We start from the raw sequence: 15,334 nt of genomic DNA on the forward strand, positions 1-15,334 counted from the left end.
ACTAATTATGCATCAAAATTAAATGAAATTGCTCAAATGTACTTAAGTATCAAAAGTAAAACTATAAACCATTTCACATTCCTTATGTTAGGTAGCTAACATTTAACATGGTTGGTTAGCTCCCAGCACTTTTGTTTAACTAGCTAACGTTGGCTGGCTGGCTCGTTAGCTAACGTTACGTGACGTGTGTACAACACCCGTTGAATATGGCTAGTGTCAGTAAACGTCTGTAAAAAAAAGTGTAATGAAATTGTTGCCATCAGAGTTTGTTAGGCTGTTTTCATGTTAATCAGAGGTAAACTAATCATCGGCCAGAGCGTCAAGTGTGCGCTTCGAGAGCGAAGCGAGATGGGTGAGGCTTAGGCTGAGGGATGAGGGATGGGTGGGGTTTAGGGTGAGGGATGAGGGGTGGGTGGTGCTTAGGGTGAGGGATGAGGGATGGGTGGGGCTTAGGGTGAGGGATGAGGGATGGGTGGGGCTTAGGCTGAGGGATGAGGGATGGGTGGGGCTTAGGGTGAGGGATGAGGGATGGGTGGGGATTAGGGTGAGGGATTAGGGATGGGTGGGGCTTAGGGTGAGGGATGAGGGATGGGTGGGGCTTAGGCTGAGGGATGAGGGATGGGTGGGGCTTAGGGTGGGGGATGAGGGATGGGTGGGGCTTAGGGTGAGGGATGAGGGATGGGTGGGGCTTAGGGTGATGGATGAGGGATGGGTGGGGCTTAGGGTGAGGGATGATGGATGGGTGGGGCTTAGGGTGAAGGATGAGGGATGGGTGGGGCTTAGGGTGAAGGATGAGGGATGGGTGGGGCTTAGGGTGAGGGTGTGAACGATGCTGAATGGGTGTCGACAAGAGCTCTTCACTAGATAGCAAAACAGGCGATTTTCTTGTTGATTCAAAGCAGAATTACTTTCCCATTGTTACTCAAATGCAGTGTATGATATACCATTTTGTAGCTCTGAGCCTCTACTTTCATATAATGTAAAAAACACCATTTCAAATGTTGATACATAAGAACGAATCCAGGTGGTGAGTCACGAGTTACAAACGAAGCATTTGTGTTTAGTGAGTCCGCCAGATCAGAGGCATTAGGGATGACCAGGGATGTTCTCTTGATAAGTGTGTGAATTGGACAATTTTTCTATCAAAATGTAATGAGTACTTTTGGGTGTCAGGAAAAATGCATGGAATAAAAAGTACATTATTTTATTTAGGAATGTAGTGAAGTAAAATTAAAAGTTGGTTAAAATATAAATAGTAAACTACAGATACCCCAAAAAACTACTTAAGTAGTACTTTTTATAGTATTTTTACTTAAGTATTTACACCTTTATGTGTGTGTTTGCGCCTGCGTGCATGTCTCAGTCACCAGATCTCTACACAATTGAACACTTATGGGAGATTCTGAGACAGCGTTTTCCACCACCATCAAGAAAACACCAAATTATGGAATTTCTCAGGGACGAATGGTGTCGCATCCCTCCAATAGAGGGGATGTGGAAAAAGGGGGAGAACTCGATATGTTGTTTTGAAACAGTTTGGTTACTAGCTAGCTACCTTTTGAGTTTGGCTCCCACGGCGCGGTTGGAATCAGTTCTGGGACTGCTGCTTTCTGCTTTTGGCTGCAGCGTAGCCTAGTGGTTAGAGTGGAGGGGCGGCAGCGTAGCCTAGTGGTTAGAGTGGAGGGAAGGCAGCGTAGCCTAGTGGTTAGAGTGGAGGGGCGGCAGGTAGCCTAGTGGTTAGAGTGGAGGGGCGGCAGCGTAGCCTAGTGGTTAGAGTGGAGGGGCGGCAGCGTAGCCTAGTGGTTAGAGTGGAGGGGCGGCAGCGTAGCCTAGTGGTTAGAGTGGAGGGGCGGCAGCGTAGCCTAGTGGTTAGAGTGGAGGGGCGGCAGCGTAGCCTAGTGGTTAGAGTGTTGGCCTAGTAACCCGAAAGGTTGCAAGATCAAATCCCTGAGCTGACAAGGTAAAAATCTGCCGTACTGCCCCTGAACAAGGCAGTTAACCCACTGTTCCTAGGCCGTCATTGAAAAAAATTTGTTCACAACTGAATTTCTTAGTTAAATAAAGGTTAAATAGATAGATATGTTTTTAGAGCCATATCCATGCAATGCTTAGAGAAGATATCATGTCAAGTGTGGTCCCGTGTGGCTCAGTTGGTAGAGCATGGCGCTTGCAACGCCAGGGTTGTGGGTTCAATTCCCACGGGGGGACCAGGATGAATATGTATGAATTTTCCAATTTGTAAGTCGCTCTGGAAAAGAGCGTCTGCTAAATGACTTAAATGTAATGTAAGTGTGGTTGCAGGTTCTAAAGCCTATTATTTTGAAGTGTTGCCGTAGGCCACCAAGTGCGAAGAGTCAGTATCTAAATCATATGTGTGAAATGCTTGATAGCGTATGTGATGTAAACAGAGAGGTCTACTTTATTGGGGACCTGAATATTGACTGGTTTTCATCAAGTTGTCCGCTCAAGAGGAAGCTTCTTACTGTAACCGGTGTCTGTAATCTGGTTCAGGTTATTAATCAACCTACCAGGGTGTTTACAAACACTACAGGAACAAGATCATCCACATGTATCGATCACATTTTTACTAATGCTGTAGAACTTTGTTCCAAATTGTTTGCATAGTCAACTTACACACAGTTTTGACACACACACTTACCCCACCAGACATGCCACCAGAGGTATTTTAACAGTGCTCAAATCCAGAACAAATTGAAGAAAGGGTACTATATTATATGGAGCCATTAAGGCATGAAACTCCCTTCAATCTCATATTGCTCAAATCAGCAGCAAACCTTGTTAAAAAAAAACACCTCATGGCACAATGCTTCTTGCCTATTTGACCTAGATACACAAAAGTATGTGCACACCTGATTGTCGAACATCTCATTCCAAGATCATGGGCATTAATATGTAGTTGGTCCCCCCCTTTTGTTGCTATAACAGCCTCCATTCTTCTGGGAAGTTTTTCCACTAGATGACGGAACATTGCTGCGGGGACTTGCTTCCATTCAGTCACAAGAGCATTAGTGAGGTCCGACACAGATCACTGACCATTTTGAATCCCACCGTACCTTCTCCGCTGTGCAATCCGGTTTCCAAGCTGTCCACGGGTGCACCTCAGCCACGCTCAAGGTCCTAAACGATATCATAACCGCCATCGATAAGAGACAGTACTGTGCAGCCGTCTTCATCGACCTGGCCAAGGCTTTCGACTCTGTCAATCACCATATTCTTATCGGCAGACTCAACAGCCTTGGTTTCTCAAGTGTTTGGTCCCGTGTGGCTCAGTTGGTAGAGCATGGCGCTTGCAACGCCAGGGTTGTGGGTTCAATTCCCACGGGGGGACCAGGATGAATATGTATGAACTTTCCAATTTGTAAGTCGCTCTGGATAAGAGCGTCTGCTAAATGACTTAAATGTAAATGTAAAAATGACTGCCTCGCCTGGTTCACAAACTACTTATCAGACAGAGTTCAGTGTGTCAAAACGGAGGACCTGTTGTCTGCACCTCTGGCAGTCTCAATGGGGGTATCACAGGGTTCAATTCTCGGGCCGACTCTTTTCTCTGTATATATCAACGATGTCGCGCTTGCTGCTGGTGATTCCCTGATCCACCTCTACGCAGACGACACCATTCTGTATACTTCTGGCCCTTCTTTGGACACTGTGTTAACAAACCTCCAAACGAGCTTCAATGCCATACAACACTCCTTCCGTGGCCTCCAACTGCTCTTAGACGCTAGCAAAACCAAATGCATGCTTTTCAACCGTTTGCTTCCCGCACTCGCCCTCCCGACTAGCATCACTACTCTGGACGGTTCTGACCTGGAATACGTGGACAACTACAAATACCTAGGTGTCTGGCTAGACTGTAAACTCTCCTTCCAGACTCATATCAAACTTCTCCAATCCAAAATCAAATCTAGAATCGGCTTTCTATTTCGCAACAAAGCCTCCTTCACTCACGCCGCCAAACTTACCCTAGTAAAACTGACTATCCTACCGATCCTCGACTTCGGCGATGTCATTTACAAAATAGCTTCCAATACTCTACTCAGAACATTGGATGCAGTCTATCACAGTGCCATCCGTTTTGTTACCAAAGCTCCTTATACCAGCCACCACTGTATGCTCTAGTCGTTATTTATTGCCATACCACCTCGTGCCATTTGCACACACTTTATATAGACTTTCTTTTTTTTCTATTGTGTTATTGACTGTACGCTTGTTTATTCCATGTAACTCTGTGTTGTTGATTCTGTCGCACTGCTTTGCTTTATCTTGTCCAGGTTGCAGTTGTAAATGAGAACTTGTTCTCAACTACCTTACCTGGTTAAATAAAGGTTAAATCAAAAAAAAAATTGGGTGATAAGGCCTTGCTCGCAGTTGGCGTTCCAATGAATACCAAAGGTGCTTGATGGGGTTGAGGTCAGGGCTCTGCAGGCCAGTCAAGTTCTTCCACACCGATCTCGACAAACCATTTCTGTATGAACCTCGCTTTGTGCACAGAGGCATTGTCATGCTGAACCAGGAAAGGGTCTTCCCCAAACTGTTGCCACAAAGTTGGAAGCACAGAATCGTCTAGAATGTCATTGTATGCTGTAGCGTTAAGATTTCTCTTCACTGGAACTAAGCGGTCTAACCTGAACCATGAAAAACAGCCCCAGACAATTATTCCTCCACCAAATTTCAAAGAAGCTCCCAATGAACATTTATTGTGATGACGTTGCTTCAAGAGGCAGTTTGGAACTCGGTAGTGTGTGTCGCAATCGAGGACAGACGATTTTTATGCGCTACATGCTTCAGCACTCGGAGGTCCTGTTCTGTGAGCTTGAGTGGCCTACCACTTCACGGCTGAGCTGTTGTTGCTTCTAGATGTTTCCACTTCCCATTAACAGCACTTACAGTTGACCGCGGCAGCTCTAGCAGGGCAGACATTTGATGAACTGACATGTTGGAAAGGTGGCATCCATTGACGGTGTTGGAAAGGTGGCATCCATTGACTGAGCTCATCAGTAAGGCCATTCTACTGCCAATGTTTGTCTATGGAGATTGCATGGCTGTGTGCTCAATTCCATACACTTGTCAGCAACGGGGGTGGCTGAAATAGCTGAATCCACTGATTTTAAAAGGTGTCCACATACTTTTGGCCATATTGTGTGTGTGTATGTATTGATATGCAGGCTGTGTGCCATTTTAAAATGTATGTAGTTCTGTCCTTGAGATGTTCTTGTCTATTAATGTTCTATATTATGTCATGTTTTGTGTGGAACCCAGAAAGAGTCGCTGCTACCTTCACAACAGCTAATGGTGACTCTAATAAAATACCTAGAATCTATGCCAAGGCGCATTGAAGCTGTTCTGGCGGCTTGTGTAGGAAACCTTAGTAAGGCGCCTTAGTAAGAAACTTTATTTTGGTGTTTCGTTTGTTTTGTAGATTACCTGTAGATTGGAGCAGCCTGACCACAGCCAAACCAAATACAATGAAACAAACTAACTTTGTTCCTAGATCCGTTTAAAGCATTCACAAATACTTTGGCACACAATACAATATTTCTTGGTACCGGTCTCTCTATAGTAAAATAGATCTATGATCTCAATGGAATAGAACTTTTTTTAAATAAAAACTAATTAACCATCTCTCTTACCTGCCCTGCACCTTGATGTCAGAGATGGCGTAGAAGTATCTGGACAGGTTGTTCTCATCCACCACGGTGGCCCCGGTGGCCGGTTTCAGCAGCCGTATCCTCAGATCCGTCACCGTGAAGAAGTCCCGCAGATTCCTGGTGGTGTCCAGTTGACCGTACAGCGATGCCATGTTGTGCAGCCGCGGTCCGGCGAACAGCGCGAACCGATCCTTGATCTCGAAACGGACGGTTTTATCGTACTTCCACACGTAGCCTCGGGAGTAGTCCTCGGTGCAGATGATGTCGAGGAGGGTTCGCTGTGTCAGCTCGTTAACCGTCTTGGGCTCCATGGTGAAGGCGTCGAGGCAGTCGGTAGCGTAGAACTGGTAAGGGGTCCAGGTTTTACCATAGTCTAACGATTTCTCCAGAAGCATCTGCTCAGGGCGGCCGGACTCGAAGGTGAGGATGATGTCGTCCGTCAGCTCGATAGTTTTGTTCCAGGACAGTGTGATGTTGACCTCCAGGGGTTTGGGGAACGTATTCCACGAACTGGATTGCCAGAAGGTTGTGGGGTTGCGGCCCTCGAAGTCGAACATGAGCTCCGGAGGATGGGCTAGTTCATCTGTGGAGGCGTCACACTCGTTGTTGCACATGTAAGGGTTTTCCTGTGAGAAACAGACGTCAAAGAGTGAAGAAATACCAGGGTTCATTCAGCATCATTACGAGACATTATAATGGCGTCATAAGGGCCCACTCTGCTTTGGACAAGTCTTGCAATGTATTGTAACTGCATCATAATGCATTATAACTATTGACTAGGATAAAGTACAACTGGGAAGAACAACTGCAAAATAATCTTCCAATTGACTAACCATCTTCACCCTGTACACTGAGCATCCTGTACACTGAGCATCCTGTACACTGATCATCCTGTACACTGAGCATCCTGTACACTATGTATCCTGTACACTGATCATCCTGTACACTGTGTATCCTGTACACTGTATCCTGTACACTATGTATCCTGTACACTGATCATCCTGTACACTATGTATCCTGTACACTGATCATCCTGTACACTATGTATCCTGTACACTGATCATCCTGTACACTGTGTATCCTGTACACTGTGTATCCTGTACACTGATCATCCTGTACACTATGTATCCTGTACACTGATCATCCTGTACACTATGTATCCTGTACACTGATCATCCTGTACACTGTGTATCCTGTACACTATGTATCCTGTACACTGTGTATCCTGTACACTGATCATCCTGTACACTGTGTATCCTGTACACTATGTATCCTGTACACTGTGTATCCTGTACACTGTGTATCCTGTACACTGATCATCCTGTACACTGTGTATCCTGTACACTGATCATCCTGTACACTGTCTTTTCACCACCCCTCTCCTCTACTAACAATGTCACCTACTACTAGTAGAGAGAGAATTCATCTGTCCATAATTACATTGGGAATCTGTCTAACGTCTCTTCACCTCCATCCTCTACTCCTGTATTCCCCACCAGTCATTCTCCCCAGTATGTCTCCGGTCTCATCTACTCTACCAACCACATTGACTGTGTGATGGATATTCCTGCTGTTCCTATAATATAGATGGGAGCGGAATCCTCAATGACTACCTCTTATGAAACACATAGCTGAGAAACATACATATTTCATGGGCCTTCATCTGCACAGCACTGCCTGCACCACCCAGACTCAGCACGACTCTGTGTGTGTTTGTGTGTGTGTGTGTGTGTGTTCTTTGTGTGCGTATGAGTGTTTGAGAATGAGAATGCATTAAACACACTCCCATTGACATTCATCTCACCTCTACCTACTCTGTATAACAATGGGGCCAGCCACAGATGAGACTTTGATTCAATATAAAATATTTGTTAGCCTGTAATAATATCAGAGTACTAATGTTGGCTATTTTAAAATGTAAAACGTACTTAGCACTTGAAATAGCAGTATGATTAATAGGTTGTGATACAGCCAAACACATTCAAACCAGGCGTCATGTTTAACTGAAAGGGAACGCTTGATCTGATGTTAACAGCAGGTGTAGACTAACGGTAAAATGATTACTGACGGGCCCTTTTCCAACAATGCAGAGTTGAAGATACAAATACATATGGAATAGAAATAACAACACAATAAATAAATACACAGCGAATAATGAATAACAATAACTAGTTAAAAAAGAACATGGATATATACAGAGAGTGCCAGGTAATAACATGGCTATATACAGGGAGTACCAGGTAATAACATGGCTATATACAGGGAGTACCAGGTATTAACATGGCTATATACAGGGAGTACCAGGTAATAACATGGCTATATACAGGGAGTACCAGGTAATAACATGGCTATATACAGGGAGTACCAGGTATTAACATGGCTATATACAGGGAGTACCAGGTAATAACATGGCTATATACAGGGAGTACCAGGTAATAACATGGCTATATACAGGGAGTACCAGGTAATAACATGGCTATATACAGGGAGTACCAGGTAATACCATGGCTATATACAGGGAGTACCAGGTAATAACATGGCTATATACAGGGAGTACCAGGTAATAACATGGCTATATACAGGGAGTACCAGGTAATAACATGGCTATATACAGGGAGTACCAGGTAATACCATGGCTATATACAGGGAGTACCAGGTAATAACATGGCTATATACAGGGAGTACCAGGTAATAACATGGCTATATACAGAGAGTGCCAGGTAATAACATGGCTATATACAGGGAGTACCAGGTAATAACATGGCTATATACAGGGAGTACCAGGTAATAACATGGCTATATACAGGGAGTACCAGGTAATAACATGGCTATATACAGGGAGTACCAGGTAATAACATGGCTATATACAGGGAGTACCAGGTAATACCATGGCTATATACAGGGAGTACCAGGTAATAACATGGCTATATACAGGAAGTACCAGGTAATACCATGGCTATATACAGGGAGTACCAGGTAATAACATGGCTATATACAGGGAGTACCAGGTAATAACATGGCTATATACAGGGAGTACCAGGTAATAACATGGCTATATACAGGGAGTGCCAGGTAATAACATGGCTATATACAGGGAGTACCAGGTAATACCATGGCTATATACAGGGAGTACCAGGTAATACCATGGCTATATACAGGGAGTACCAGGTAATACCATGGCTATATACAGGGAGTACCAGGTAATAACATGGCTATATACAGAGAGTACCAGGTAATAACATGGCTATATACAGAGAGTACCAGGTAATAACATGGCTATATACAGGGAGTACCAGGTAATAACATGGCTATATACAGGGAGTACCAGGTAATAACATGGCTATATACAGGGAGTACCAGGTAATAACATGGCTATATACAGGGAGTACCAGGTAATAACATGGCTATATACAGGGAGTACCAGGTAATAACATGGCTATATACAGGGAGTACCAGGTGATAACATGGCTATTTACAGAGTATCAGGTAATAGCATGGCTATATACAGGGAGTACCAGGTAATAACATGGCTATATACAGGAAGTACCAGGTGATAACATGGCTATATACAGGGAGTACCAGGTGATAACATGGCTATTTACAGAGTACCAGGTAATAACATGGCTATATACAGTGGCTTACTACTTCCGGCGCCGAGCGAGATGGCAGCCTCGCTTCGCGTTCCTTGGAAAATATGCAGTATTTTGTTTTTTTATGTGTTATTTCTTACATTGGTACCCCAGGTGATCTTAGATTTCATTACATACAGTCGGGAGGAACTACTGAATATACGATTAACGTCAACTAACCACCGTTCCTACCAGGAATATGACTTTCCCGAAACGGATCCAGTGTTTTGCCTTCCACCCAATACAATGGACCTGATCCCAGCCGGGGAGCCTACGCGACGCCGTAAAAGGGGCAAACGTAGCGGTCTCCTGGTCAGGCTTCGGAGACGGGCACATCGCGCTCCACTCCCTAGCATACTACTCGCCAATGTCCAGTCTTGACAATAAGGTCGATGAAATCCGAGCACGGGTAACATTCCAGAGAGACATCAGGGATTGCAACGTGCTCTGCTTCACGGAAACATGGCTAACTCAAAAGACGCTAACGGAGTCGGTGCAGCCAGCTGGTTTCTTAACGCATCGCGCAGACAGAAACAAACATCTTTCTGGTAAGAAGAGGGGCGGGGGGGTATGCCTCATGATTAATGAGACGTGGTGTGATCATCATAACAACACTCAGGAACTCAAGTCATTCTGTTCACCTGATCTAGAACTCCTCACAATCAAATGTCGACCGCATTATCTACCAAGGGAATTCTCTTCGGTCATAATCACAGCCGTATATATTCCCCCCCAAGCAGACACATCGATGGCCCTGAACGAACTCTATCTGACTCTCTGTAAACTGGAAACCACACACCCTGAGGCTGCATTCATTGTAGCTGGGGATTTTAACAAGGCTAATCTAAAAACAAAACTCCCTAAATTCTATCAGCACATCGATTGTCCTACCAGGGCTGGCAAAACTCTGGATCACTGTTGTACTAACTTCCGCGACGCATATAAGGCCCTCCCCCGCCCCCCTTTCGGAAAAGCTGACCACGACTCCATTTTGTTGATTCCAGCCTACAATCAGAAATTAAAACAACAAGCTCCCGCACTCAGGTCTGTTCAACGCTGGTCCGACCAATCTGATTCCACGCTTCAAGACTGCTTCGATCACGCGGATTGGAATATGTTCCGCATTGCGTCCAACAACAACATTGAAGAATATGCTGATTCGGTGAGCGAGTTCATTAGGAAGTGCATTGACGATGTCGTACCCACAGCAACGATTAAAACATTCCCAAACCAGAAACCGTGGATTGACGGCAGCATTCGCGTGAAACTGAAAGCGCAAACCACTGCTTTTAACCAGGGCAAGGTGACCGGAAACATGACCGAATACACACAGTGTAGCTATTCTCTCCGCAAGGCTATCAAACAGGCAAAGTCCCAGTACAGAGACAAAATAGAATCGCAATTCAACAGCTCAGACACAAGAGGTATGTGGCAGGGTCTACAGTCTATCACGGATTACAAAAAGAAAACCAGCCCCGTCGCGGACCAGGATGTCTTGCTCCCAGACAGGCTAAATAACATTTTTGCCAGCGAAGAGGACAATACAGTGCCACTGACACGGCCCGCTACCAAAACCTGCGGGCTCTCCTTCACTGCAGCCGAGGTGAGTAAAACATTTAAACGTGTTAACCCTCGCAAGGCTGCAGGCCCAGACGGCATTCCCAGCCGCGTCCTCAGAGCATGCGCAGACCAGCTGGCTGGTGTGTTTACGGACATATTCAATCAATCCTTATCCCAGTCTGCTGTTCCCACATGCTTCAAGAGGGCCACCATTGTTCCTGTTCCCAAGAAAGCTAAGGTAACTGAGCTAAACGACTACCGCCCCGTAGCACTCACTTCCGTCATCATGAAGTGCTTTGAGAGACTAGTCAAGGACCATATCACCTCCACCCTACCGGACACCCTAGACCCACTCCAATTTGCTTACCGACCCAATAGGTCCACAGACGACGCAATCGCAACCACACTGCACACTGCCCTAACCCATCTGGACAAGAGGAATACCTATGTGAGAATGCTGTTCATCGACTACAGCTCAGCATTTAACACCATAGTACCCTCCAAACTCGTCATCAAGCTCGAGACCCTGGGTCTCGACCCCGCCCTGTGCAACTGGGTCCTGGACTTCCTGACGGGCCGCCCCCAGGTGGTGAGGGTAGGTAACAACATCTCCACCCCGCTGATCCTCAACACTGGGGCCCCACAAGGGTGCGTTCTGAGCCCTCTCCTGTACTTCCTGTTCACCCACGACTGCGTGGCCATGCACGCCTCCAACTCAATCATCAAGTTTGCGGACGACACTACAGTGGTAGGCTTGATTACCAACAACAACGAGACGGCCTACAGGGAGGAGGTGAGGGCCCTCGGAGTGTGGTGTCAGGAAAATAACCTCACACTCAACGTCAACAAAACAAAGGAGATGATTGTGGACTTCAGGAAACAGCAGAGGGAGCACCCCCCTATCCACATCGACGGGTCAGTAGTGGAGAAGGTGGAAAGTTTTAAGTTCCTCGGTGTACACATCACGGACAAACTGAATTGGTCCACCCACACAGACAGCGTTGTGAAGAAGGCGCAGCAGCGCCTCTTCAACCTCAGGAGGCTGAAGAAATTCGGCTTGTCACCAAAAGCACTCACAAACTTCTACAGATGCACAATCGAGAGCATCCTGTCGGGCTGTATCACCGCCTGGTACGGCAACTGCTCCGCCCACAACCGTAAGGCTCTCCAGAGGGTAGTGAGGTCTGCAGAACGCATCACCCGGGCCAAACTACCTGCCCTCCAGGACACCTACACCACCCGATGTCACAGGAAGGCCATAAAGATCATCAAGGACAACAACCACCCAAGCCACTGCCTGTTCACCCCGCTATCATCCAGAAGGCGAGGTCAGTACAGGTGCATCAATGCAGGGACCGAGAGACTGAAAAACAGCTTCTATCTCAAGGCCATCAGACTGTTAAACAGCCACCACTAACATTTAGCGGCCGCTGCCAACATACTGACTCAACTCCAGCCACTTTAAAAATGGGAATTGATGGAAATTATGTAAAAACGTACCACCAGCCACTTTAAACAATGCCACCTAATATAACGTTTACATACCCTACATTACACATCTCTTATGTATATGTATATACTGTACTCTATATCATCTACTGCATATTGCCATCTTATGTAATACATGGACCACTAGCCACTTTATACTATGCCACTTTATGTTTACATACCCTACAGTACTCATCTCATAGGTATATACCGTACTCTATACCATGTACTGCATCTTGCCTATGCCGTTCTGTACCATCACTCATTCATATATCTTTATGTACATATTCTTTATCCCTTTACACTTGCGTGTATAAGGTAGTAGTTGTGGAATTGTTAGGTTAGATTACTTGTTGTTATTACTGCATTGTCGGAACTAGAAGCACAAGCATTTCGCTACACTCGCATTAACATCTGCTAACCATGTGTATGTGACTAATAAAATTTGATTTGATTTGATTTGAGTACCAGGTAATAACATGGCTATATACAGGGTGTACCAGTACCAAGTCGATGTTTAGGGGTACGAGGTTATTGAGGTAGCAATCTGCATATAGGTACAGGTAAAGTGACTAGGCAAAAGGATAGATAGTGAACTGAGCTGTAGCAATACCGTATGTGGAGCAGTTCTAATAGTGTGTGTGTGTGTGTGTTTGTGTGTGTAACGGATGTGAAATGGCTAGCTAGTTAGCGGGTACGCGCTAGTAGCATTTCAATCAGTTACGTCACTTGCTCTGAAACCTATTAGTAGTGTTGCCCCTTGCTCTGCAAGGGCCGCGGCCTTTGTGGAGCGATGGGTAACGATGCTTCGTGGGCAACCGTTGTTGATGTGTGCAGAGGGTCCCTGGTTCGCGCCTGTGTTGGGGCGAGGGGACGACGTAAAGTTATACTGTTTAATTGGTGCCGTGACCCGGATCACTGGTTGCTGCGGAAAAGGAGGAGGTTGAAAGGGGGGTGAGTGTAACGGATGTGAAATGGCTAGCTAGTTAGCGGGTACGCGCTAATAGCATTTCAATCAGTTACGTCACTTGCTCTGAAATCTATTAGTAGTGTTGCCCCTTGCTCTGCAAGGGCCGCGGCCTTTGTGGAGCGATGGGTAACGATGCTTCGTGGGCAACCGTTGTTGATGTGTGCAGAGGGTCCCTGGTTCGCGCCCGGGGCGAGGGGACGAATTAAAGTTATCCTGTTTGGGATGGGGGCGCTGTTTAGACTATTTATGCTAATGTGGCTAATTTTTTAAACGGCTTCCCACAAAATCCTTGATCGTACAATATGCATATTATTATTATTATTGGATAGAAAACAGTCTATAGTTTCTATAGGAGTTGAAATTTTGTCTCTAAGTGGAACAGAGCCCATTCTACAGCAATTTCCCTGACATGGAGTCAGATTTGAGAAATGTTGGCCACTTTTCTGAAGTCAGTTAAAAGGGCACTGTCGTTGCTATGACTATACGGACACTTCTTACGTCTTCCCCTGGATGCCTTTACGTGATGACGATTCCAACGGGGTCGATTGCTCGTTCACAGGCCCTACAAATGAAAAAAACCTTTAGCTAGCAAGTCTTTTCTTGCTGCGTAACGCGCGTGGAAGACACCGACCCTCTCCTGTTCCAAGCGTTAGTTTAGCCTGTTATATTTCTCCGGTCATCTTTTCACTCGTTATAGGAGTTACAAACATCATAAAGTAGTTAATTTAAAGCGTTTTATAGCAATTTATATCCGTTTAGTGCGATTTTGGGACATTTATTTTTGCAACGATGTGAAAAGTTGGGCACGCTTTTCAGTTCATCCCGAACGTAGTTGACATTTCCACATGGCAAGAGGACAGCTTTCCACCAAAAGACGATTTCTCCCAAGAAAGGATCCTTTGCCCAAGATACTGATGGAAGAACAGCTCAAGGTAGGACATTTTTATTATGATAAATCGTGTTTCTGTCGAAACATTTTAGTGGCTTAGGACGCCATGTTTTTTGACGTAGCTTCGCTTGGCGCAAACTGTATTGAAAAGTAAGGATAAATTAAAAAATGTAATAACGCAATTGTATTAAGAATTAAATTGTCTATCAATCCCTGTCCACCCTATATTTTTTAGTCACGTTTATGAGTATTTATGTATAAGAGTAGATCACTGTCTAAGTGGCGCAAGGACAAATTCTGACCAGCTGAGTTACATTTCACATTGTCTAACCATGATTTTGGTGGCTAAATATAAACATTTTCGATCAAACTGTATATGCATGTTGTAATGTGATGTTACAGGAGTGTCATCGGAAGAATTCTGAGAAGGTTAGTGAAAAAATTAATATCTTTTGGCGATGTTGACTTTTATCGCTCACTTTGGCTAGAATCAATGCTGGGCTGCTAATTGCTATGTGCTAAGCTAATATAACGATTTATTGTGTTTTCGCTGTAAGACACTTAGAAAATCTGAAATATTGTCTGTATTCACAGGATCTGTGTCTTTCGATTCGTGTATGCTGTGTATTTTTACGAAATGTTTGATGATTAGTAGTTAGGTAAACACGTTGCTCATTGTAATTATTCTAGTCCATTTGTGATGGTGGGTGCAATTGTAAACTATGCCATCTACCTGAAATATGCACTTTTTTCTAACAAAACCTATCCCATACCATAAATATGTTATCAGACTGTCATCTAATGAGTTTTTTTGTTGGTTAGGGGCTATAAATATCTTAGTTTAGCCGAATTGGTGATGGCTACTGGTGTTGGTGGACAAATAAAAGATGGTGGATTATGCTAATGTGTTTTTAGGTAATAGATGTACATCTTTACATATTGTGTCTTCCCTGTAAAACATTTTAAAAATCGGAAATGTTGACTGGATTCACAAGATCTGTGTCTTTCATTAGCTGTATTGGACTTTAATGTGTGAAAGTTAAATATTTTAAAAATATATTTTTTTTGAATTTCGCGGCACTGGTTTTTCAGTGGGGGGGGGGGGGGTGTGCCGCTAGCGCCACGCTGA

The 15,334-nt window shown here is 44.8% G+C and overlaps 1 protein-coding gene across 2 annotated transcripts in view; it reads right to left on the bottom strand.

The window, feature by feature from the left end:
* The window catches only part of LOC129843419 (netrin-G1-like), a 192,747-nt gene that overhangs the window by 112,068 nt on the left and 65,345 nt on the right, over positions 1-15,334 (bottom strand). For both annotated transcript variants that reach the window (XM_055912128.1, XM_055912127.1), the window contains exon 2: positions 5,652-6,295. In XM_055912128.1, coding sequence (XP_055768103.1) covers positions 5,652-6,295 — 644 coding nt within the window. The remainder of the gene's footprint in view (positions 1-5,651; positions 6,296-15,334) is intronic.

This window comes from Salvelinus fontinalis, unplaced genomic scaffold (assembly GCF_029448725.1).
Source record: "Salvelinus fontinalis isolate EN_2023a unplaced genomic scaffold, ASM2944872v1 scaffold_0133, whole genome shotgun sequence".
Taxonomy (NCBI): domain Eukaryota; kingdom Metazoa; phylum Chordata; class Actinopteri; order Salmoniformes; family Salmonidae; genus Salvelinus; species Salvelinus fontinalis.